At 46.0% G+C, this 26506-nt stretch overlaps 1 protein-coding gene across 5 annotated transcripts in view; it reads right to left on the bottom strand.

Moving 5' to 3' along the window:
* Positions 1-26506, bottom strand: part of CSMD2 (CUB and Sushi multiple domains 2) — a 577361-nt gene that overhangs the window by 115272 nt on the left and 435583 nt on the right. For all 5 annotated transcript variants that reach the window (XM_088791016.1, XM_088791015.1, XM_088791014.1 and 2 more), the window contains 6 exons: positions 24324-24515; positions 19505-19643; positions 15631-15818; positions 6791-6985; positions 5696-5812; positions 2792-2905 (listed from right to left, as the gene is read on the bottom strand). In XM_088791016.1, the coding sequence (XP_088647142.1) occupies positions 2792-2905; positions 5696-5812; positions 6791-6985; positions 15631-15818; positions 19505-19643; positions 24324-24515 (945 nt within the window). The remainder of the gene's footprint in view (positions 1-2791; positions 2906-5695; positions 5813-6790; positions 6986-15630; positions 15819-19504; positions 19644-24323; positions 24516-26506) is intronic.

Below are 26506 nucleotides of genomic sequence, written 5' to 3' on the forward strand. Positions count from 1 at the left end.
CTCAGTTGGTTAGAGCACGAGCTCTGAACAACCGGGTTGCCAGTTCGATTCCCGCATGGGATGATGGGCTGCACCCCCTGCAACTAAAGATTGAAAACGGCAACTGGAGTTGGAGCTGTGCTGTGCCCTCCACAACTAGATTGAAGGACAACGACTTGGAGCTGATGGGTCCTGGAGAAACACACTGTTCCCCAATATTCCCTAATAAAGTTAAAAAAAATTATGACTTGAAGTCAAATCTATGCTTAGAAGTGAATATATATCGCTGTAAACATGCTCTTTATTACATAGAAATAATAACAAGCAAACCTCTCAATTTAAGACGTTAGAACAGGGAGAACAAAATAATCTGCAGTAAAAAGAGCGAGAGACATTATGAAATAAAGGCAGAGGTTAATTATAAAATAACAAACCCCACAGAAGAATTGATAAGTAGAAGCAATAAAAAACAAAATAAAACAAAACAAACAACACAAAACCTCTGGTCCGGCTGAGTAAAATGGGGGAACTATGAATATAGCATTTAGCATTGTAAAGGTAGGGGACCTAGCCACTGTAGAAAGGAGATTAAATATCACCATAGTATATTATATAAGCTGTGTTGCTAAATTTAAATTACAAAATGAAATTTTTACTAAAATATGAATCATCAGCATTGATAATAAAGTAATATACCTGAACAGATAAATAACCTTGGAAGAAAATATAAGAAAAAAACCACTGAAAAGGAAGACATAAAATAATAACACAAATTTGTCTGCAGATGATATTGCTTCTTGCCTAAAGGACCCAGGAGAATCAGCTGGCAGTGTTAGAATTGTTATGGAGGGTTCAGTGACTTTACAAAATGAATACACCTAAAATACCAGTCTTCTAATATACTGGCAAAGACCAGTTAGAAAATATAACATGGGGAAATCCATACAGTAGCAACAAAAACAACAAAAATTGCCATGAAATATCTAGGAATAAAGTTAACAAAGTATGCATACAGCCTAAATGAAAAGTACAGCACCTTCTCAAAGGTTACAAATGACAAATAAATGTAGAGACACATCACATTCCTGAATGGGAAAAAGAGTTACTATTATAAAGAGTCTCCCCCAGTTACTCTATAAGTTTAATGGATTCCAATGAAAATTTCAATGCAATTTTTTTTTTTTAACTTGACAACATATTTCTAAAATTTATTTGGAAGCAAAAGTAAGCAAGAAAAGCCAATAAAAAATTCAAAACAATGTCTATAGGGAGAGAATTCTTACTGCATGTTTAAAATTATTATAATATTAAACATTATTGTAATGTTACAATAATTAAAGCTCTTTGATACTGATACAAAAATAAACAGACAGAGGAAATGGATATAAAGTTTAGAAACATACCTTAATGTCATAAAAATTTAAAATATATAAATCTGGCATTTTGAAAATTCTGTTAGGACAACTGATTAATTAAATTTGAAAGAATATGGTTATATTCCCTATATCAAATAATAAATCAAAATAAATTCCAAAGTCACTAAAGCAAAACAATGAAACTAAAAAGAAGTAAAAGGAAACAGAAAGGAATATTTATTTCATAAAAATAAAGTAGAAAACTATAAAAGAAAACATTGATAGATTTGCTATCATGGGAAATTTAGGTTTTCTAACATCAAAACACAACCTGAAGAAAATTAAATGGCAAATGACAACCTATAGAGGAAAGCTTTTACAAGAGATTTTTATAGCATATTATAAATATCTTATAATAATATGGAGCTCTGCTAAATAAATAAGAAAATAAATGTTAACAGAAAAATTAGTGTTGGCTAATGCATAAGTACATTCACAAATTAAAAAATGCACGGGCCATAATTACATTACAAAAAGGTTAAACTAACTAGTAATAAAAAAAGCAAATTAAAAAATGAGATAACATTTTCACTTTTAAAATTGATAACTCTTCTGTTTTTTTAATTACCTAAATTTTTGTGAGGATAAAAGATGCCCTCTTATTCATTGTTGATGAACAAAATGGCAAGAACTTTCTATAGGCATATGTGACAATCTGTATGAAAAGAATTAAGGATCTCACATATTCTTACACTTCACAATTCTACTTCTAGATATTCTAAGGTAATAGAGATGTGTGTAATGATATATATAATACACTGAATTAAATACTATTCATAAGGGTGAAAAATTAGAAACAATCTAAATGTTCAATAATAGAGAATTCATTACATAAATTTTAAATAACTATATGATAGACTATTTGCAGCATTTAAAATCCTATTATAGAGTAAAATAATGATAAAGAAATGCTCACAATGAACATTTCAATAAAAATATGTGTATTGCTCTGTTCAATAAAATATGTAAAAGATTAAGTCTAAGTAGATATAAAGAATGGAAGGAAATACACTCCATCTTTTCAGTGGTTGTTTCTGGGTGGTTTTTATTTTAATTCTCTCTATAATTATTTTTTTCCCGCCTCTAAGTGTTCTACAATGAAAATGCAGTATGTTTATAATTATAAAAACATGTTGGGGCTCAATGGAAAACAACAGGAAATGCTACACCCCTTGGGGGTGGTGTAGACACAGCTTGGGGTGAGAGTAATTTTTGAAGCCCCCGTCTAGGTATGGCTGATCAGGAGCTGACTGTTCGGTGGTCGAGACAGCACCAGTGCATGAAACACAAAGCTGTGGGGGTCCACCTGTAGCCATGCTACAGGGCCTCTTTCCTGTCAGCTGGCCTGTGATACCCCAGCCCACCACCATCCCCAATGCTGGCCGAGCCCGGGGTACCTGTGTGGGTGCCCGACAGGGAGCTGAGGAGACGGGAGAGCTGGCTGTGGCCATCGTGCACCTCCACCACGTCGTTGAGGGCTGTGTGGAAGAAGGCGAACTGTCCAAATACAACTGTGAAGAGACATGGCGAGATCTCAGTGGGGAAGACCGGGCAGCTCTGTTAGGGGCAAGGACTGGAGGTCTGGGGGCCCCAGGCCAGGAAGAGGGAAACCTCAGAGGTAGCTGCTGCTTCATAGGGTTGCTTGCTGAGCCTTTCTATTGGCCGATTGGCACACTGGCCAGACACCAGGCACAGGGACGAAGGGAGCTGGGAATAGCCGCTGGCGTTCTCCCTCATAGGTCAAGGTGACATTGAGGACAGCACCCAGTGGTCAGGCTGGTGGTGGTAGCACTGAGCTAATCTTATAAAGGGCTTTGGGTAACTTCTCCCATTTTCCATGTGATCTCAGAATCTTATATTTCCCTGTACTTTTACTTCAAAGATCCAGCCAATGAGGCAGCCCCTGGATACAAGATCCCCCACAGTTAAGAATGAGGGTGGTGAGTAGCAGCCTGTACGTGAGGAAGGAGCAACTGTCTAGGTAAATATCTACCTCATTTCCTTCTGGCAAAGCTCAAAGGGAAGAGGTAAAACGACATTTATTAAGCACCTACTATGTGCCAGTTACCATGCTTGCCGTGTACTTCATCTTCTTTGACCACGACTCTTCCAGATTTTATAAACAAAGAAACTGAAGCTCAGAGGATAAGAGAGTCCCCCAAGGCCACTCAGAAGCTCAAGGAAGGACAGCTGGTGGGCCTGGTCTTGATGAGGCTCCCATCAGATAAGGTCTAAGGGCCCTGCCGTTTGATGGCTATTCAGGCCACCAGCTCTGAATCAGATGGAATTTCCTCAGCTGTCCCCTCTGGGCCAGTCACTGCTGGAGGAGCTGGGGTCACTGACACTGCTGGGCCATGGTAGGCACAGCTCTCATTCAGCCATCTGCCAGACCCTGGTTCATCCTGCCTGTACTGGTCTACCAGTTGGCCAGGTGCTTCTGAGGGCAACATTCAGGGTAGACCTACTACTTTGGCTTAAACCCTGAGCATGTAGGATGTTGAGTGTGTGTGTGTGTGTGTGTGTTACGTGTTGGGGCAGGAAGGGATTCAGGCCAGGGAGCTGACTGCCTGAGAAAAAAGCATTTGCAATGATGAGTATAGTAGTGAATGGAGTAGGACATTCTTAGGTCTCAAGTCAAGGTCAGAGGCACATTTCGGGACCCTGAAAATGGGTACTGAGTTAGGGGTGGTGGCAGGAGTATTTTCGTGCTCTCCCTTACAGAGGTGACAGGACAGCAAGGTTCCTGCTTTCACAGAGTGTGCATTCTCGTGAGAAGACTGTCAAAAAGGAAAAAATAAAAACATTGAAACGTATAGAGAAACCAAATAATTTCAGATAGTGTTAAGTTTTAGCTGTAATAGGAGAAAGCTATAAGGCGAGGCAGGCCACTCTAAATAGGGGATCAAAGAAAGACCGATGAGAAGAGGATGTCAGAGCTGAGACTTGCGCTGGGGGACAAGCATTCCAGACTGAGAGGAAAAATCTGCCCCTATTTCCCAGGCTTAGTATCACCGTCAAAGAGAAGATGCTTGGGACAGATCACCACCCTTCCTAGAACCAGCTCTCCATACACAGGGTTCAGGTCAGTAAAACGGAGCAGCCTTGGGGTTGGCTGCTTGCAAAGGCATGAGCTTTTTATTATTGGAGAAATTCAAGCACAAACTGCATGCCCTCTTATCAAGGATTCTGCTCTGGGTGGCAGATTGGATTGGACAGCCTTTCAGGACTTTAAGTGTAATTCCACAGGTCAAAAGCTCCTGCCACGTAAGTATGTTGGGGAGTGTGTGCAATGCACGAGTGTGCAGGGAGAGACTGCGGCCAGAGTGGCACGCTGGCTGCAGCTGTGGGGGAAGATGAGACTGGGAGCTCACAGAGGGAAGGGGACATGTCTCTTACCTCTGCAGCTCTAGTACCCAGCAGAGTGCATGGTCCCTAACAGATGCGTAATAAATGTTTGGGGAATGATATCAGGCTTTGCCCTGTGCTCACTCCATCCTATCTCTTGGGAGGAAGCAGCCAGCTCTCTGCACGCTGCCCTATCCCTCTCCTAAGTGGTCAGGATACATCCATGCCATTTGCCCCATCTAATACCAACAGTGTTTACAAACAGTTCTTACTGTCCTATAAAGAGGCGATCCAGGGAGAAAGCAGCCAGGCTGGTTACCTGATTGTCCTGGTACAACTGGCCTGTGCCCCTCAGAAACTTCCTGAGTCCTCCAGAGCTGGCAAGACTCTTGACTGTCCCCACTGCCAACCAGGTGATAAGCCCGGCTTCTTTTGACCTTGGATTCCTAGAATCTGGAGGTTTCTCTGTCTTCTCAGGGCATGGGCCTGCTCCTCACTGTTTTCTTGCTCGTCCTACTTGTAGCTGCAGGTCTCAGATGGAATAGCGAATGACGTGGCTCCTAGCTCCCTCACCTGTACTTGCAAACCCATCTCCATCCCACTCCTAACTTCTTCCTGTGCCTTGGCCATCACCCCTGGATCTACAGACCTCTATTCAGTCTTGGGCTGCACTGGATAGCCCAGTGCCCCCGGCCTTTCCTCAGGCCTGGCTAGTTCATCACTAACCCCATCCTCTTGGTCCTGGCCAACTTGTGCCCTTCGTCCCTCATGTGTCAGGAGTGTATCCTGTAGCCCACAGCATGGCGTCTCACTCAGTTGTCCTGTATGTGAGACTATTCTGCCCATTCCCACGATGGGAGTGCATATCACTGGGAGTAGAACTGGGACACAACTGGAGAGGGCCTGAGGACTTGGAAGGAATCAGAAAACAAATAAACACACACGAAAACCCATACCATAGTCCTTGGGCACGGTGACAAAATACAGGCAGATCTGTCCACTGGTGTAGTTCTGGGGGTAGTTGGGAGACAAGACCACTCCATCTGAACCCACATACTGTCCCCCACAGGGGGCTGAAAGAGAAATCAGGTAGAGGGCCAGGTAACCATGTGGGCCTCTCATCAGCCGTCCATCTTCCATTCTTCTCACCCCTAGTCTGAGCTTCCGGCCCTGGTGGGGCTGCCATGAGGTGCGCAGTTACTAATGAGGACAGGGGTTCTGAGGACACTGCCCTGCCCTGCCCAAGGACATCCATCCCTGGCATGGCATGTGGCCGGAAACCCACCCTCATGCTATCAAGGACCCTCCTGGGCACAGGTCAGTCCCTGCCTTCTAACTGGCATTGGTCCCTGGCGGCACAGCCTTGAGGAGCTTTTTAGGAACCTTGTCTGCTTATAGGTAGAACGAGAACTGATCTGCTGCCCCCGTGGCTGATGTCTGCACCTGGGCAGGTAGTGTCTGCATAGACACTGAGTACAGAGCCGAAGCTTCTCCAGAGCAGCCCTTGGGCGAGGCCAGCCCATGAAACCAGCCACCTTCTGTTCCCACTCATGGTGCTCAATTCCACAAGGGGTGGACCTCAGAGCAAGCCTCTTTCACCTGGGCAAAGGGGCCTCCTCGCTTTTCAACTTAGGTGGCCACCATGCTCTTGAAGTTCTGACACTCCGTCCTATCCACTTGTCAAGATTCCACGGCTAACCCAGACACCCCAGAGTCAGCCCACCCCATGAGCCTCAGTTTACACAGCCGGCCTCTCGGTGATTTTCCCTAGGCCCATGAACAAGCCGGGTCACCTTTAACTCCCTTCTCCCTGGTAAGAGCTGCTGGCATGTCTGGGGGCCACTGCTGAGGACATCCACCTAAGTGTGGATGGGGACACCATGTGACCTGAGAGAGATGACATACTGAAAGGGACTAGTGCACCTGGTGAACTATCAGCCACTCCCAGTCACAGGGAACCCAAGGAGCTTGTCCCACCTCCCCTTCCCCAAGCCCACAGCCCCTTCCCCTCGGGCATACCCTCACGCCCTCGCCACCCCCGCCTCCACCACCTGTGCACACTGGCCGGGGATTGTTCCACACGGGCTTCCCATCAGGTCCCAGGATGCAGCTCAGGGTCGAGGAGCCCTCAACCTCATAGCCCCCATGGCAGTAGTAGGTGACGGAGGAGCCCAGCTTCAGGTCGGACCCCACGCGTGTGCCGTTCTTGATCGAACCAGGATCGAAACATGACTCTCGTGGGTTTTCTAGAAGAAAAACAAACACATACACACACAAAAAGGACTCATTAGTGACCTAATTCTCTGGTGCAGTGCCCGTAAGGAGACCCTGACTCTAGCCACAGAGTACATGGGGATATGAGGTTGCTGGTCCTATTCCTTTCGGGTCTGGAAACTTCTCTAACTTTGGTTAGAAATCTATGCCTAAAAATCTCCTTGGAGAGTGAAGTTTCTCCTCTTCTCCCCACATTCTTGCCTTGACCCACAAAGGAGGGAGTTGCAGCTAAACCTTTGAGGTCCTTTCTTATCCTTTGACTCAAGCTCCCAGGGGAGGCACGTGCTGCTCTGACTGGCGGGGTGGGTGCTCAGATCGTATCTCAGTTGTGGACAGAATCGTGGTGGTGAAGGCCCGTGCTGAGGCACAGCCCACCCCTTTGCTCAAGTTTTTTTTTTTTTTTTAGTTTCAGGTGTACAAAACAATGTAATAGTTAAACATTTCAACCCTCACAAAGTGATAACTCCCCTCCTCCAATCTATTGCCCCTCTGGCATCATATATATTTATTACAATTCCATTGACTCTATTCCCTATGCTATGCTCCATATCCCGTGACCATATATATACATATATATATATATAAAATTATAGTTGACATTCAATGTTATTCAGCTTCAGGTGTACAGTGCAGTGGTCAGGCATCTACACCGTCCATGAAGCTCATCTCTGACCTCTCACGCTCAGCACAGCAGGCCTCCTCAGCTTCCTAACTTCCTGTGGGAAGCAGGGCCAGCTTTTGGAGACTGCTTTCTTTTCTTCTCTTTTGCCTACAACTGTGCTGCTGGCTGGACAGGTGGAGCTGGCATCAGCTTTGCAGGCTGTCATATCCATACCTTGCAGGCACTTCTGAGTGCCTGGGTGCCAATACATAGATTTAGGAAGAAAGTAGGAAACCCCTTCAACCTCTGTGACAAGGGCAGGTCTCCAATATAGTTTTCCAGGGCTTTGCACTGGGGTATTTGGTGCTTGCTGGTTCATTAAAACAGCAGTATTTTTTCATCTTGCTACTGTGTGTATGTCTTCCCGATGGGCATACCATGGGTGCACCTGACAGGCATCCACTCTGTCCCTCTGCACTGGACAAGAGTGAGCTTTATGTGGCCTAAGCAAGTGAGAGGACTAGTTGGGGACTTGACTCCCTGGAGAAAGGCACTGTACAGCATCCCTCCCCATCAGCTGGGAATCCTTAGCAGCTCTTAGGAGCCAACACCTACTTCCATCTACTGCTGCCTTTCCTCATCTTCCTTGTTTCAGGACCAATGACGGTCAGGAGGCCTGTCCTCAGGGCTGGGCAGTGTCAGGACACAGCTGAGGCTGGTCAGTAGCAGGGAAAAGTAGCTGAGTATCAGGTTTCCATCAGAGTCCTGGAGCCTACACTACAGAGAGGTCTAGAGATGGGGGCTCACAAAGAGGTGGCAACCCTGGCAGAATGACTCAGAAACTCAAAGAGCAGATTTCAGGAGGAGAGAACCAGAATAGAAGGGGTCAGAGTTCAGAGATGAATGGCTCAGGAGGAAATGTGCCGATGGCTGTCATGGCCTCTGGGTTGCCTCTCAAGCTCCCCATACAAGAGGCGGCCAGGGTTCGAGAGAGTCGTTCAGCTGCCAATCAGCCTGCTGCCTGATGGGATGGGGCTCTGAGAGTCTGGGATCCTGCCGAGTCTATTCGCTCCTGCACTGAGCCTGCTCTTTGTGCTCATATCAAGGGGTGGCGCAGCCCCAGATACGCGACTAAATTTAAACTCAAGTGGAGCCCAGAAAATGGTCCCTCAACTGGTAGAGGGCTCCTCAGTGGTTTCCTTCTGTGCCCTGTGATGTGTCCACTTGACACCCCTCCACATCCAATCTGTCCTCCCCCTAAACTTAGCATCACAGAGATACAGCGAACTGTCACGAGGTCTTGCATTTCATCTGTCCTTTTTATAAATTCCAAGTGGGTCAAATCTTACTTGAAGTTCAGATAAATTAACTTAGAACCAAATTCACATAGCTTCTTAGAGGCAAAAGCAGCTGTGGCACCCAATATCCATTCCCCGCCCCCCATCCTTACAGAATAGAACCCAGATTTCATGCAGAGTAGCAAGGCATCAGCTAAAACCGACATCTTCTGGACAGCTAGATCTGGCCAAAGAGATGTAACACAGTCAGGTCAGATACTAGCCTCCTGTCTCACTAGGAGTAAAAGCTAAAATCTTTATCTGCCTACAAGGCCCTGCACATTCTGCTTCCAATCCTCCCCTCCGTGACCTCAACTCCTGCTGTTCCTTTGCTAACTTTGCTCCAACCACACTGGTCTCTGTGCACAGAACGTCCCCCATCCGCACGGCTCCTTCCCTCACTTCTCTGAGGACTCAACTCCATGTCTCTTTCTCAGTGACACTTCCCTGACCAGCTATTTAAAATTCAATATCCCTCTTCCCAACACTCCCCATCACCCTTCTCTGCATGGGTTCAATACCATCGCATGTGTTATATATTGACCTTGTTTTTTTCTATCTCTCTTCACTGGAATGTAGGTGCCACCTGGACATCTTTCCAGTTTTGTTCACTGCTCTTGTCCAGTGCCTGGCACATGGTAGGCACTCAATCAATATTGATTCAATGGATAATTGTGGGATTTCTAAAAAGTCTGCATAAGGGAAGGTGACTCAGTGGAGAGAATGCTCTTTGGCCCATCCTTCTTTCCTTCCTTCCTCCTTCCTGCAGCCTGGAACTCAGACATCACGGCAGGAATCATCATCTTGGATCCTGAGTCAACCCTGAGGGTGGGAGCCGTGTACTAACACGGCAGAACAGAAAGACCCAAGGGAGCCTAGGTAGAGCCAACTCATCAGCCTTGGATGATACTCTGCGGATTTCTTTTATAGGAAGGAGAATAAACTTCGACCTCATATAAGCAACTGTGCTTTTAGGTGGCTGCTGTATTGGCATTGGACCCCAGCTAGATACGACTGCCCAGTACTATGCCCTATGGCAGAAAGTCCTTTCCTCCCTTCTCTCTATGGCAAATTCCTACACTGTTCAATGCCACCCTCTCTTGAGCAAGTTTCCTGAATTTCACCTGTGGCAAAATTCTGTTTTTCTTTCCTTGATTATAGCATGTCTGACATTATCTTGGTAGTGTAGGTAAGTGTACTTCTTTCCAGTGAGTTCTGAACTCTTAGAGGACAGAAACCATCACCTGCCCTTCTCATAATCCAGGCAACTAGCACAGAAGTTGGCGCCAGGGCTGGTTCTATTTGGTACATAATACGGTGTAATAAATGGATGCTGACCTGATTGGCTGAACACCTCAGGGCTTGAAAAACCAACAACCACATCAATAATTGCAACTACACACTCTATTCTATAGTTACTCACATGTCACAGCAAGAAGATGGCACCATTCCAACATTACCACGTTAGTGATAATGATAATGATGATGATGATGGCCTCTTACACAGGAATATCGCTTTATAATTTTCAAAGCACTTTCCAATCTGTTATCTCATTTGTGTATCACAATGGCCTGTGTAGCAGACAGGGCCAGGTATACTCCTGTTCAGCTTATTAATGAGGAATGCGGGGATCAGAGGCTAAAGAACTATTCCAAGCCATCCAACTGTTAAGCAGTAGAGACCAAAATCAGGTCTTGGGCCTGCCAAACCAGAACTCAGCTGTGAATGATGAACTAAATGACGAAAACATCATGATGATAATAATAAATCAAACCGAAGCCCTCCAAAATGGAAAAATTAAAAGAACCGGCTTCTTTTTGTCCTAATAGATGAGGGCCATTTCCAAACACTGTAACAACAAAAAACTGAAAACAACAACCCAAACTACTCAACCAGTAAAGAACTGGTTAAAAAGGTTGAATTAGCGCCATCCACTGAAATATAAGCCTTTAAAAAGAATAGTGGAAGTATTTGAATACTGATATGGAAAGACGTCCAAGGTCTATATTATCATTGGGCAAAAAAAACCAAGCAAAGCAAAGCAAAACAAAAAACACACAAAACAAACCCACCCATATTACAGATTAGTACAAATGTTGTGATCCCATTCGTATAGAACAGAGATCAGCAAACTACGGCTCACGGGCTCGTCGCCTGCTTTAGTAAATAAAGTTTTATTAGCACACAGGTACACCCGTTTGTTTACATACTGCATACAACTGTTTTAGCATTACAAGAGCAGAGTTGAGCAGATGCAACAGAGGCCATCTGGAGGGCTAAGCCTAAAATATTTACTGTCTGGCGTTTTACAGAAAAAGTTTGCCAACCCCTGGTCTAGAATTTACTTTATATTCATATAAAGTATCTGGAATGAGATAACAAACCATTAATAATGGTACTCAGATGATGGTAGTAACAGAGGATGTTAAGTTTTTAGAGTACCTCTTACATGCTTCTGTATTGTTTGAATTTTATTATTGCAATTTTTTGGGGGGTGCCACAACCTGCACCCATATAAGACAGTGAATCGATAAATGTGTGTGTTCTGATGCTCCCCCGACTGGCAGTTCCCCCATCTCTTTCCCTCTCCTCAGGCCGCCCTAGTCCCCGAGACACAACATTATTTAAATTAGGCCAATTAATAACCCTACAAGGCCTCTCAGTGTTTACGTGAAAGGAAGAGTCAATCGATGCAGCAAACTTCATTGTTGTCTTATCTGAAAAAATTGCCACAGCCACCCCAACCTTCAGCGGCCACCACCCCATCAGTCAGCAGCCATCACCATCGAGGCAAGACCCCACACCAGCAAAAAGATTATGATTCAACTGAAGGCTCAGATGATGGTTAGCATTTTTAGCAATAAAGTATTTTAAAAGTACGTACCTTGTTATTTTAGACACAATACTATTATTGCACACAGTATAGTGTAAATATAACTTTTTTATGCACTGGGAAACAAAAAAATTGTGACTTGCTTTATTGCGACATTCACTTTATTGCAGTGGTCTGGAACCAAACCCACAATCCCTCTGAGGTGTGCCTGCATTCAACACTCATGCACACATGCATGCAAAACGTCATAATCATACTTGATAATTTTCAGTAATCAGAAAGGAAAATGTACTACTGGCCTAGCCCGATGAAGAGGGGGGTACAAACCCTTCTCCCTTTCAAACGAGGGCAGAGCAAATGAAACAGCCATTACACAGGTAAAAAGGCAACGGGATGAAAGAAGGTGGCTCACTGCACCAAGTACCTCTTGGCATCGGGCACTCTACTAGGCGCTGTGCCCATTTACCAACCCTCACAACCACTCTTTCACAAAGTACCACTGTCCCTCTTTGAAAGATTAGGAGACGATGCTCAGAGAAGTTAAGCAACTTGTTTAACGCCTTGCAATTAATAAGTGATGGAGGCCACCCCTATAAAGATATTGAGCATAGGGGACTGTCACTGAGGGCATGGGATCTGGTAGCAGAGCAGACCCATCCTAGGAATCTAGGAATCCCGGGATAGGGAAAAGGAGACCATAGGGTAAGGCAGGGGTCTCTGAGTCTCAGTAAGTGGGTTACCTGACCAGAGACTGGGAGACATACCGTGTTTCCTTGAAAATATGACCCAGCTGGACCATCAGCTCTAATGCATCTTTTGGAGCAAAAATTAATATGAGACCCAGTCTTATTTTACTATAAGACTGGGTATAATATAATATATATGATATGACATAATAATATAATACCCGGTCTATAATACCCGGTCTTACATATAAGACTGGGTCTTTATTAATTTTTGCTCCAAAAGACGCATTAGAGCTGATGGTCCAGCTCAGTCTAATTTTCGGGGAGACACAGTAGTAGAGGGGTGACTAATATTAGGGGGCGTGCAATCTAAGGACAGAGATAGCTCCTCCCTAAACAGACACATTTGTCATGGCACTGGTGCCACAGATCCTAGCAAGGAGATAGAGGGTGCACGGTGGGCTAGGCCTCACCTCCCCCTCTCCCCAGTAATTGGCCTGCTTCAGCCGCTTGGCTGGCAGCTGGGTAGGCCTTACTTCCTGGGGCTGTGTTTGGGACCTGAAGATCCTTCTAGATATGGTCTTGGGCCAAAACTGGGAAATGGGAAGTGCTTCTTTGGGAACGAGGACCCAGAGGTGTGGCTCTAGCCCATGGATTCAGTGGAGAAGCCCCTATGGGAGAGGTGGCGACAGCCAGGTTCCCATGAACAAGGTGATTGGGGAGGAAGCGGAAAGTGTTTCTACCCAGTAACTTACTATATCCAAGGATGGTGAAATGAAGTCATCTTGAAAGGAGGCTGAAAGTGGTGACATTGGGGTGAAATTCTGGAATCTCCACCAAGCGGAAGACTCTGGTGGGATAAGTGAGGAGTTGCTCTGGTGGTTGCTAAGGCTTGGCTGGGATTAAAGGATATTATTTGAGGTGGCTCCACGTGCCATGTTCGTGTGACTTTTCCTGGCTGTGCTCAGCCACATGGGTGTGGGTGTAACAAAGGATGCAGTTTTGCACAATTTACCCAACAGAAGGATCATGGGGCAGAAAAACTAAGGGTACTGATGAGTGTGTGATTAGAGAGATGAATAATAAGAAAAATGACGGTAGTGATGACATGGCCGTGGGGATGGCAGTGGGCGGAGCAACGGGCTCCCATGCCAGGTCTAAGTTGTGCCTTCTGTTAGAATTCCACAACGTCTGACAGTGTTCTGCTATCAGCCTGTGGAGAAGGGTTTGAATACAGAAGCCTTATCACATGGCAGGGACCTGGAGGAAGAGACGATAACAAAATATCCATTTCCTAACCCAGCCCCACAAGGAAAGAAGAGTACAAGCAAAGCATTCTCTAATTGGTGCACCAACTATCTTCTAGATCTGTATCTGACAAATAGCCGACAATCGATAGTTATGAGGATTTCAGTGAGTTGATGGATGTTAAGTGGCTTAAGACAGTGCCCGCACTTGGTAGACGCTAAGTTAGCTACTATTAAGATGGACAGTATTTGTGAGCTCATGTGAGATATTCCCAGGAGCTGCCAAAAATATTTAATTAAAGGGCACTTTAAAAGGTTGCTGAGGTCCTACATTATGCAAATGGGGACATGAGCCAGAAACTTTTTAATTTTAACTGGTAATGTGGCTCCATTTGTACCCACAGGCTGATGAGGCCTGGGTGAACTTGGGTTACAGCAACAATAACCAAATCGATCAACTCTAGAGTATCTCTAGAGTGTTTGGTACATACTGAATATTACACTCATACATATACTATGAGTGCATATAATATTTTTTAATACATAATATATATGTGTACAATATCTTTTAATTTTAACCTTCTGCAACGTAATTATTTTCTCCACCATTTTCTAGCTGGAGGAATGGGTTCCAAGAGATAACAACTTGCCAAGCTCACAAATCAAGCAAGAAATGGAGCTGGGATTTGGGTAATGGTTTCTGGGATAATTAGGGAAGAAGAAAAGGTCAAAAAGAATACCAGTGCTCGAGAAGGGGAGTACTCGAGCCTGGAACTACTCTTACGACCAAGACAACTTCTGTTGGAACGTTATGGAAGCTTCATATGTGCTAGGCACTCTACCAACAGCTTTGATGCCTGAATTCATTGATCTTTATATTTCTGTGAGGTAGGAATTATTCTACCATCATTTATTAGATGGGGAAAATGGAGCTTTCAAGAGGTTAAATTAACTTGCCCACATCCACCCAACTGCTAAGTGGTAAACACACGCCCTGAACCCAGTGCATCTAAGTCTTGATCAGGCAGGGACATTGGCTGCTTTTGTAAGCAGACGTTTACTGGAACACAGCCATGCCCGTTCTTTTGTATTTTGTCTTGGCTGCTTTAGTGCTACGATGGCAGAGCTGAGTGGTTGTGAGAGAGATGATGTGACTCACAGCCTAAGATATTTACTATCTGGTCTTTTCAGAAACAATTTCCTGACCCTTGGTTTTGAGCCCTACATGACTCAGCTCGTCGTGATTAATCCAAAAGGGCGGTGAAGTGAGAATTAAAGAAGGCGAGAATGGGAGGGATGAGAACATATAATCAATAAGTATCAGAAAGTGTCCTTGGGACAGAGGCCCAGCACGGTGACCCCGGAGTTGCATGGGCTGTCCACATGGGCGCTGAAGTCATCCAGGAGGATGGGAGGCTTTGGGGTAGAGAGGAAGACTGAGCCTCATATTAGAACCCTCAGCAATTACAGCAGAGGGAACAAGAACTGTCCGTGGATATCGTGTTTCCCTGAAAATAAGACCGGATCTTATATTAATTTTTGCTCCAAAAGACGCATTAGGGCTTATGTTCAGGGGATGTCATCCTGAAAAATCATGCTAGGGCTTATTTTCCGGTTAGGTCTTCTTTTCAGGGAAACACGGGATGTAAGGGCTGGGGTTATGGGACTGAAGAAGAGCCAGGAATGAAAAAGGGGAGAAGAGTAATGATGTGGAAAGAGGAATGAGGTATAAGGAGAAGACTGGCCCCCTCTGTTCCAGGCCTGGGCACCGGGTGTGAAAGGCTAAGCCACCTGGAGGGCACCAGAGTGGGCATCGGCTCCCTGGGACCCTGCTCAGGGCTCTCCTCACTCCATGCTGGCTTCCGCCCTGCCAGGTCTGGCTGGCTCTGCCCTTGGTAACCTCTGCCCTTACCCGTGTAGTCGATGACGAAGCCGGCATTGCTCACTGATGCGTCGCTGCGGAAGGCGAGGAAGAGGCTGTTGCTGCTGCTCTCAATGCGTCCTGGGAGCTGGGAGCCATAGAAGCTTCCTATGAGAGGGCTGAGAGAGTCCCGTCCGTCGTAGATATGGAGGAAGTCATAGCCAGGCTCCAAGTTAAAGCTGGGGAAATAAAACATCCCACCCCCACCCCATTAAGGTCAAACACACACTCGTGCTGGGCTCAACCAAAGGATAGGGCCTCCCAGACAGCAAGCCTGCCAATCCCACTGGCGCCCAACCCCCGGGATTCCTGGTGGGAAGGAGGAGCATGAAAACCCACAACCTCCCAGTCACACAAAAAGATGGATAAGGCGGGATCCAGGGGCAGAGGAGGCAGATTCCAGGCTCAGCGTCCAGAAAGCTGGAGCTGAAACACTAACATCTTCTTTAAAAAAAATTTTTAATTGAAATATATTTGACATATACTATTGAGTAGTTTTAAGGTGTACAAAATATTGACTGATACATTTCTATATTGCAATATGACTGACACTGTCATGATAATTAGCTCCTCTATCATGTCACAATTGTCACTTCTTTTTAATGGTTGGAAAAATTGAGATCTAGTCTCAGCAAGTTTGGTGATGATAATACGATATCGTTGTCTATATTCAATATGATGTGCACAGAAGGGAAAATGAGTTACCAACTCTACACGCTCAGTGGTCAGCCAGAGTAGGTCCAGAACCCAGGTCTCTTCCCTGCCTCTAACATCTTTGTACGGTGCTATGCAGAATCTTCTTTTCCAAGAGAGAAAGAGCCACCCAAGGAGCCATTCCCAGGCAAAAAGGGACCTGTTCCCTCCGAGGACCCTGGCTGCATTCCTGTATCCCTGAGCAAGTTCTCAGCTCTCCTTAGGATCTGCTACCACCCCACCCCTGGCACCCACAGCTGTGCCACTTTCTTAGCTGCCCTGACCCTAGTGTGGGGGAAAAATCCATTTTAAAAACTATCTGAGTTTAGTAAATTGAATATTAGAGTTCTTGACTGTAATCTATCCCACTGGAATGGCTACAGTGCAAATGATGAAAAATACCACGAATTGGCAAGAATGTGGAGCCACCGGAGCTCTCAAGCCCTGCTGGGGGAGTGTAAATGGGTTCGACCACTTTGGAAAACTCTTTCACAATATCTACTAGATCTGAATATATGCCTGTCCTGTGATGCAGTGATTCCACTCTTAGGTATATATTCAACAAAGGCAATTGGTACTAAGCAAGTATGCAAAGATAAAAACAACAGACCAAAAGTAGATGAGTTTGCAGAGAACGGACTTCTTATGCAAACTCATTTCCACCCCAGCCATAGGCTGGGATACTCAGATACTCCATTTCGCTGGACTGAGAATGAAATGCCGTTCTACCCTTTGGCTAAGACATATGGTGGAGAGAGGGGGCCATGGGATCTCTAGGACAAAGAGGGTAGGGCTGGCAGAGATGGGATGGGGGTACAGCCAGATGTGCACTGGTCTCCTTCCTCATGGCACCCTCTCACACTGGTGTCAGCTGCGGGGTCACCCCATCATTGCTGGGTCGTATGGTCTTCTTGCTCCCCTAATTCAGCTTCCACCCATCTGCTGTTCTAAAAGTCACCCGGGAAGGGTTTTGGAGTCGGTCAGTCTTGGTCACAAATTATGACTCCACCGTTTCCTGCCTTCCATCGGTCCTTCTGCCGGAATTCCTTCCATCATCAGATTTCATCTGAGTACCCTTAATATGCCGGGCACTGTGCAAAGTACTCAGGACATGGGATATGTCAGATATCACCCCTTCTTCACGGTGGTGATGGGGCGGAGGAAGTGACGGATGTGAAGACAACACAGCAAAGTTTAAAGTCTGTACGGGCATATGGGGTCAGAACACGTTCCTCAGGGAGGAGGAAATGAAACTTTCATGGAGGCCAAGATGGAGCTGAGTCTTGGGAGATGAAATGATCCTAAGTCGTTGGACATGGAGGGAAAAAGAAGTCGCTGTGAAGGGAGAAGCTGAGGAAAGGCACAAGGGCATGAAATAGCCTTGGAAACTGCTAGAACTTCAGTCAGGCGCAGCTCAGGGGTGAGGGTGGGGTGGGGTGAGGATGGGTCGGGGGACAGAGGGGAGTGGTGGGCAGGGGCCAAATCACTTAGAACGAAACTCAAAAGTTTGGACTTTAATTTATGGGGCAGAAGGAGCACTTAGGGTTTTAAAGTAAGAGATCTAATTGTTTGTTATTTGTTTTTAAATCAAAGTATAAGTTACACACTGTAAAATGATCAGCTGTTAAGTTTTGACACTTGTGACATCAAGGTCCAGAATATTTCAACCCTCCCAAGTTTCCAGGTGCCCCTCCCCAGCCGACGTCCCCACCCCCGGAAGCCACCACTGAACAGATGTTTATCACCATACACTAGGTCTGCTGATCCTAACACTTCCTGTAAGCGGAATCATACATTTTTTGTGTGAGTGTCTGTCTTATTTGGCTCAGCGTGATAGTTTTGAGACTCATCCAGGGTGGGAAATGTATCAGTTCATTCCTTTTTATTGCAGAGGTAGCACATTATCGTATGCTAAAATGGAAAACGAGGTGGCTATTTTAGCATTTTTGCGTGACACGATCACTCTGACAGCTAGCTAAAGAAGAGACTGGCAAGAGGGGAACAGAGCAACCAGTCAGGAGACCATGGCACAATTACTAATAACAAGGTTGCGACCAAGACAGTAGTTGCGAGGATGGAGAAGAGGGGGACATATGAGGAGTGCTACAGCAGCAGGGGCTTCACACCTTGGTCACTATAGGAGCAGCAGTGACAGCCGACGATGGTGCCAGTCCCCAGTGTTCAGAATAGAGCTCGTCTGGGGAAGAAGTGATATGCTCACGTGTTGCAGGTGAGGTACCTGCAGGCTCCAGATAGAGATATCCAACAGGTGGGTATAGGAGACTGCAGCGCAGAAGAAAGTCTGGGCGGGTGGAAGAGGGGAGTCTCCAGCTTATAAGAGAAGTCAGGGGAGTGGGTGAGCGTGTCCAGGAAGGAGGTGTGGATGAGAAAAGGCCCGTGAGATTGCCTGGCAAGGGAAGAGGGGCATTAAAAGGAAGGCGTGAAGTCACAAAAGCAGTCAGAGAACGAGAGGGGAGGAACTTCACAAAACTCAAGGGGAAAAGCAGAGTAAGGACGGAGGGAACGATCAAGAGGGGCAGAGGATAAAATACGGAAAGTTCCATTTTGTTTGGCAACCAGGAGTTCGTCAGTGTCTTTTATCAGAGGAGTTGCCAGTGGAACCGTGGAGGGAGAGATCGGATTTCAGTGGTTTTGGAGTCCACAGGAGAAGAGGGGGAAGAAGGAGAGAAAGGCAGAGACAAGTCTTTTGAAGAGCTTGCCTCTAAAAGGAATAAAGAAAAGCGCAGGAGCTAGATGGGGGAGCACCTGAGAAAAACCTGAGCCTTTTTGTATGCTGGGAAGTTTTCTGGAAGGAGCCAGCTGAGAGCAGAGGAGGAAAATGCAGTAGGGCAGAAGAAAAGGATCCAGCAAAGCCCTACTTTCTGAATCTCAGCATCTTCAGAGGTAGTAATAATAATAATAATAATAGACTTCATAGATTATGATAAGGATTAAATGAGATAATATATGTGAAGCCACTGAGCATGGTGATGGGAATATAGGAGACGTTCCATAAAGGCTAGTTGCTCTCCCTTTTTTTGGATTCCTACACCTTCCATGGGATGGAGAACCACTCACAGTAGACCTGCGCGTATACTCACCTAGAGACCTGAGTCTGCAGCCCCTCGCTGCCCCAAACCCTTTGTCTCCCACCCAGGGGCGAGGTACATACGTGTTAAATACCAGGGCGATGACGTAGTCTGGCGAGACGGTCACTCTCCAGTCGCACTCCTTGCCTGGTGGGTAGGGTTCTGGGTAATTTGGAGACAGGATCACTCCTGATGGCCCTGTTAGGTCTCCCCCGCACGGAGCTGAGGAGAGAGGAAGATAAGGCTGAGACTGTCCCCTTCACTGGGCCACATTGTAGTGGGTATTCACAGACACAATGGAGGATGGACTGAGTTTGACACACCTGAGTGAACACCTGGCTCTGGGGGCCAACGGGGCGGGGCGGGGGAGTGTAACGGGTATGAGGTTTTACCCCGAAGTGATGGAAATGTTTTGAAACTAGATAGAGGTGCTGGTTGCACAATGTTGTGAGTGTACTAAATGCCACTGAATTGTCCATTTTTAAATGGATAATTTTATGTTCTGTGAATTTCACCTCAAGGAATTATTCAAAAACAAAAACAAAATCCCTGGCTCTGCCACTTGTGGCTGTGTGACCTTAGGGAATTGACCTAACCTCTCTGGACCTCGGAGTCCTACCTGTATTGCAAAAAACAGATACTATCTCCTTCTTGGGGTGGTTGCAAAGATTTTGGAGATGGCTGTTGAAGCATTTGGCATACCATAAGCAGTTAATACCTGGAGCCATCAGTCTTTTAGACACGTGAAATACCTGGTCTCCCCCTACTGCCTCACATCCCATTTCCAGGTGAGCATTGTGGGTATTTACCAAGAGTTCTAGTGCACTCGCTGTCAGGAGGAGTGGCAAACTCTGTCACATTCACCTGCCAAGTGCTCTGGCCTCCTCCATTGCCAGTTCTCCTGGCATCTGCTGAGGGCTGCAGACACCTTCCAATTTTCCAAAATACCTTGTCCAAGAGAGCATGTAAACCTCAGTAGCATGGAGATATTACAAATCCCCAATTAGTCCATGGTGGTCCCCTTCCCCTGAGATGACAGGCCTTTCCAGCAGGCAGGGAGAGGGAAGGTGGCCAGTGATACAGCAAGCAAGCTGCTCACAAGTGACCCCTGGGCCACTTCCCAGATCCTGAGTCAGGCTCTTCCCTAATTGGCTGGGTTATTGCACTGCAGCATGAGGGTTGGATAAAGTGGAGGCTGAGAAGTAGATGGGGTCATTAACAGGAAAAGATGGCTGAGGCTATAAATATGGTTTGGTCTGAAAGCCACAGGGCATCGTCAAAGGTTGGCGGTGGAGTAGGCATGTAGTGCGCCCACCGGAGCATGGAGAGCCATTCCAGAGGCGGCCAGAAAATTCAAGACTGGACATGGAGGTAGGAGCCAACATTGTATCCAAGACTGAACTTAACAGCCGCTGCCGGCTTGTCAGAACTGAGCTTTATTGCCTCACGGTATAGCTTTTACTCAGAGAGATGCTTAAAGGGCTGGATCAATCCCCAGCAGGGTCTCTTTAGAATCTGGGAGGTCTTCAAGCCAGTCCATAAAAGCCCTAACAGGGCTGAACATAAAACCCGAGTGGTCATGAGTAGTGTGTGTTTTCCGTGGAAAATTTATCTCAAATACCAACTTGAGTACCAGAAACACCCAAGTGGGTACCTAGTAAATGTTCGACATGACCCACACAGTTGTAGATACAGTATCTTATGTATGTCTCCTAGCAACTCAGTGAGCTATGGATTATTGTTCCTGATTTACAGAGGAGGAAGTGAGGCTCAGAGAGGGTAAGTAACTGGGCCAGACTCACTGAGACTCAAACCCACATGCTCTGACTCCACAGTCCGTCCTATTCCATTCTTCCATGCTGCCTCGGAACCATTGGTGGCAGTGGCGGTGGAGAGGACTGTTCCTACCTGCAGGCAGGCTGGCCAGGGAGAAGCCCCGGTTGCCGGAGCATCTATGAGTGAGGATGGTACTTTGAGTCAGGTCTGCCTTGTATCTCACTCGCTTCTTCTGCACTGAGCCTTCTCTAGAGAAGATGGTTAGATGAAAGGGACAGATTGGAGGCCTGTGTGATCAGGATAAAACCTTGAAATCACCAGAGCAAGACCACACTGTCCATTCCACAGTATTCAGGCTGGCCTAGAAACACAGTGTGATGCAGCCAGTGTCATGTCAGCTGCCCAGCTCCCTGGGTGAATCTTCCCAGGGGCACAATGACGCCCCCATTCGGGCAATTCAGCCTTCCATTGCAGCTCAGGGATGTCTTCCCTTAAATTTGCCACAGATGGGGGAAATCTGGGAGTTTCTGTAATGGCCCCCGTTTCTTTCCCCAACCCCTAAAGTTGGCAGAAGATCATTCCAGAAGAAAAATGGTCCCTATTTTTCTTTCCCCAACCCCCAAAGTTGGCTAAGAATTGGGCAGGCTTTCCTGAGGGGTGAGTTGTGAAAAAGGCCATTGATTTTGAAGTTCCATAGTCCTGGGTTCCAGTTTGAGTATGCCACTTACTGGCTGTGAGTTTGGGCAAGCTATCCCACCTCTCCAAGCCTCCATTTCCCCATCTATACAATAAAAAAACAATAATGATGGTAACGGCTTCTAATGCATACAGTGTTTACTATGACCAGGCAGAGTTCTGAGAGCTTTATGGTATTATCTTATTTACTTTTCAAAACAACCCTACGAGGCAAGTACTTTTATTTTCCCTAGTTCACAGGGGAGTAAAATGAGGCACAGGGAGATGAAGTATTAGGTTGGTGCAAAAGTAATTGCGGTTTAAAAGGTTCAAATTGTAAAAACCGCAATTACTTTTGCACCAACCTCATAATTTGTCTAGGGCCACACAGCTTCTTGTGGTGAAGTCAGATTCCAACCTCGGCTCTAAACTTCCCATGTGGTGATCATGGAGCTACAACGTCCAGTCCAGTGCTTGTCGTGGAGATGAGACTCAGCAAATGTTTGTTTTCCTTTGCTTCCTCCTTATAATGAAGGAATGTCAAGGCCAGCCAGGCCGGTTATGGCAGATGGCCAGGGCAGCTGGAAATCAGGGGTTTGTGACTGGGATTTCCAGACTATCTGGGAGAAGAGGCAAAGACGTCTGTTTTGTTGCCCAAGGACCATTCCCCGGGCTTCAGAGTGCAGAAGAATGGGCAATGAGAGCTGCATGAACCTCTCTGCTCTGCTGGCTGCCCATTCACTGCTCTCACCAGCGTTACACCGTGCAGCCCTCCTTTGCCACCTGGGACAGTCTTGTCTCAGGACCTGCTTTTCTCTAAGGTAAGCCTAAGGAATCACTGCTATATAGAATGCTGAATTTGGAAGAGACCTCAGAGGTCATCTGATTCCCTCCAGGGCCTCCCCAGACTTCCCTTGACCATATATTTTGGCTCAGGGAGGGGAAGCGAGTCCAAAACCTTGAAAGAAGGGAACAAAGAAAGGAAGGAAGGACAGAAGAAGGAGGGAAGGACAGAAATGAGTATGTCTTGAGATTACGGTTAGTTATGTGCTCACCGCACAATGCCATGGGGGAAGTATATTTACTTTCACTTTACAGATGAGGAAACTGAGGCTCAGGGAGTGGAAGCAATTTTCCCAAAGCCACTGAACTAGTAAGTGGCAGAGCCAAGAACTAAACCCAATCTATCTCCTTCACTCTCCCATATGCTTTCCAACATATCACAACCTGTAGTTGAGAACTGATCTGGTTCTGGAACCCACATCTCAACTTCCTGTCCACTGTACATGCACCATGTTCCTGTCACACACACCCCGGTGACTCCTAATTACCACTGAGGGACAGGATTTAAGGTCTCACCTTCAATGCCAGGCTTCAGAGCATGACCAGCAAAGGTCAGTTCTCATATGCCTGGACAGTATCTCCCATTGAGCCTATATGAAAAGAGGGGCAGGCGTCGCCGGGCGGACACTGCCAAGGAATATGTCCTCAGGACGTCCCCTGAACCCATCTACAGCGTGGGAGGAAAATGGAAGGCTCTGCATTCAAAGTGATCCGGGTGTGAATTTGGGTTCCGCCATATCCTAGCTCTGTGATTTGCGGCAAGATATTCAAATTAGTGTAAGTCTCCCTTTCCTCGACCGTAAAATGAGGGCATGGTGCTCAGTTACAGAGAGCTATAGGGAAAGTTAAGTGAGGTTGTATAAATAAATGTCTAATATGCGGCTGGCACACAGTGACTATTGGCTCCCTTCTGACACCCATTGTTGACACGAGAAGTACATTCAATATTTTGCCATGTGGAAGGGAGCACCTAGAAAGTTTGTTTCTGTCTATCTCTCTTCCTTTCCTGTCTTCCTTTCCCTTCAAGTTCCATCCTCCCCCCAGTCTCGAGTCGCTAGGGAGCAGGATTATTCAGACCGAAGCCCTACAAGCTACATGACCTATGGGCACATCTCAGAGCCTCTATTTCTTCATCTAGACAGATCTAGAGAACCAACATCCAGGTAACCAAAGATTTTCTTGAGAGACGAAAAACAAAGTTCTTTCCTTCATACCTGAGTCTGTGGGTTCCCCTTCTAGTGCTTCAGGGATGGAAGGGAAAGGTCCCTTTGGAACGTGCTGACCCTGCTACCCAGAGAAACCCATTGTCCCCCTTCCAATCTATACATCCCAGGCCAGGAGAAAAGGAACAGACATGCCTGGCTTAGAAATCTTAGGGACCATTTTGGAGAGTGAAGAATTTCTAGTGTGTAGAGTGTGAGTGTGTGAATGTGAGTGAGTGTGTGTGTACATATGTATGCAAAGCAGAGTCAAGTTTGGGTTTTCTGCAAATTTTAGCTGTTCTGATTCTCCTGGCCTGGCTCAAGATGCCACTTATATGGGTGGGGGGCCCGGAGCACCCAAGTGGTAGGACAAGAGGACAGGGTTCACGCTGTAGCTGCTTTGTACCGATGCACGTTGGCGGGCTGGGCTGCCAGAAGAATCTGTTCTCAATCTTCACACAGCTGATCTCTGCGCTCCCCTGCAGGGCATAGCCAGGGTGACACTGGAACAACGTGGAGTCGCCGGCTTCCCAACTGTCACCACTCCGGCTGCCATTCTGTGGGACCCCAGGATCATTGCATGATGTTGCTGTGGACACTGGGACAAAAAACAGAAGAGGAAGTGGGGTTGCCTAGCTGTCTGCCGGACAATGAGGCTTCAGTGCGTCACCCTCACTGACTTCACCACTTCCGTTACCAGCGCCACTGCCGGGATCTCCATCACCTCCCACCAGTGCCATCAGCTCCGTTCTCACCCCCATTACTGTCACTACTGTCACCACCACTTGGCCCACTACCCGTTCTACCAGTTTCTTCACCATCCCCGTCATGCACATCATGAGAAACTACTACGAGTGAAGCGTGATCGCGCGGCTATGATTGCAGAATTGAGTTCAGTTTGATTGAACGATACAAGCCTTGTTCCATACATAAGCTTTACAATTTTGTATAATGTGGCTAACATGATCAGTATGAAGGAGTGACAAGATAATTAAGTAAAAACTCCAGATTCAATTAGAAGGGGCTGCAAAGGAGTTCGGAAGTCAGCTGCCTGAGCACTGAGCTAAAGTTGCATGGAATCACTCAGTTGGGTGAAAGCCATTTTCTTACTCCCATCACAAACAAGCAAAGATCTATCAGACTGGAACCAAAGAAAAATTTGATGCTTGTAACAAAGTAGAGTTCAAAACAAATATATGTATCTGAGATGTATTAAAAATTAAAAAACTCAGGAATTTGGGCGATGTTTCCTCGTCTAAGACCTAAGCTAGTGTAATACAGAGCAGGTGTTTTAAAAGCGAACACCAAATGAATGAGGGAAGGTAGGGATAGATGAAAAGAAGAATGAGTGAGTGAATGAAGCATGAGAAATGTACGGAAGGAAATGGTACAAGAGAACGTCCAAAGAAAGGATTCTGAGGCAGCTGCAACAGTACCCACAATACCCACTTCTGTCATTGTTCACAGACCGATCGGCAGCCCCAGGGACAGGAAGTTCTGGAGGCCACAGAATCAGTAATATTCATTTGCTTGGAGGGTCAGTGTCTCTTAAAATTTTGGGAAAAATAACTTACACTAAAACGAATGAATTTATTATGGAGTAGAATGTAAAATTCATATTGTTCTTAAGCAAAAACATGAAGCCTCAAAGAGATTTTATGCTTCCTAAACCTTCCAGATCTTCTGAAACTATGCATTCATTTATTCACTTTCTTCTGCTATTAGGAGGACGTCAGTGGAAAAGTGAGAAGCACCAGCTTAGGGCAATTGTACACACTCATATCACGAATTACAAGACCTAGGATTGTGAAGATGAGTCTGGAGTTATAGTATCTGATACATTAAACCCAATAACCCCTGCCTGTTCTTATAAATAAAGTTTTATTGGAACACAGCCATGCTCATTTGTTTATATATGGTCTGTGGCTGCTTTTGGGCTACAATGGCAAAGTTGAGTTGTTATGACAGAGATCATATGGCCCACAAAGCCTGCAATATTTACTATCTGGGTTTTTACAGAAAGAGTTTGTTGTCTCCCGGTATATGGTGCCCTATCTTAAGCCCTTCTCTTTTGAGATCACATTTTAAAATCCATCCTTTGCTTTCATCCAGTTTTCATGATTCACACTATCCATGATCGGCTATCACTCTGCTCCAGCCACATTTGTAAAAATCTTCCAACACAGCAAGCTCAGTGCCTTCCTCATCTCCCCCCAGGACCTTTGCACTTGCTCTTCCTTCTGCCAGAAATGATCTTGATATAGATCGTCTTATGTCAGCTCCATCTTACTCAGTTTTCATCTCTAATATCATCTCCTCACACAGGCCTCTTTGGTCACCTTCTCCTGGGCTTACCCTTGAACTCCCGTCCATAGATTTTAACACATTACCCTGTTTTGTTCCTTTCATAGCACCACCTGTAATAATCTCGCTAATTTATTGGTTTGCCTCTTTATTGCATATCACTTGTGTGTCTCTGCGGGAACAGAGACCTTGGCAGTTTTGCGTCCAACGGTAGCCCCAGGGCCCAGAACAGTGCCCAGCACACAGTAGTACTCAGTAAATATTTGCAGATTGAATAAATAAATG

The sequence above is a fragment of the Rhinolophus sinicus genome, chromosome 14 (genome assembly GCF_057876585.1).
Source record: "Rhinolophus sinicus isolate RSI-liver-muscle chromosome 14, RSI-T2T, whole genome shotgun sequence".
Taxonomy (NCBI): domain Eukaryota; kingdom Metazoa; phylum Chordata; class Mammalia; order Chiroptera; family Rhinolophidae; genus Rhinolophus; species Rhinolophus sinicus.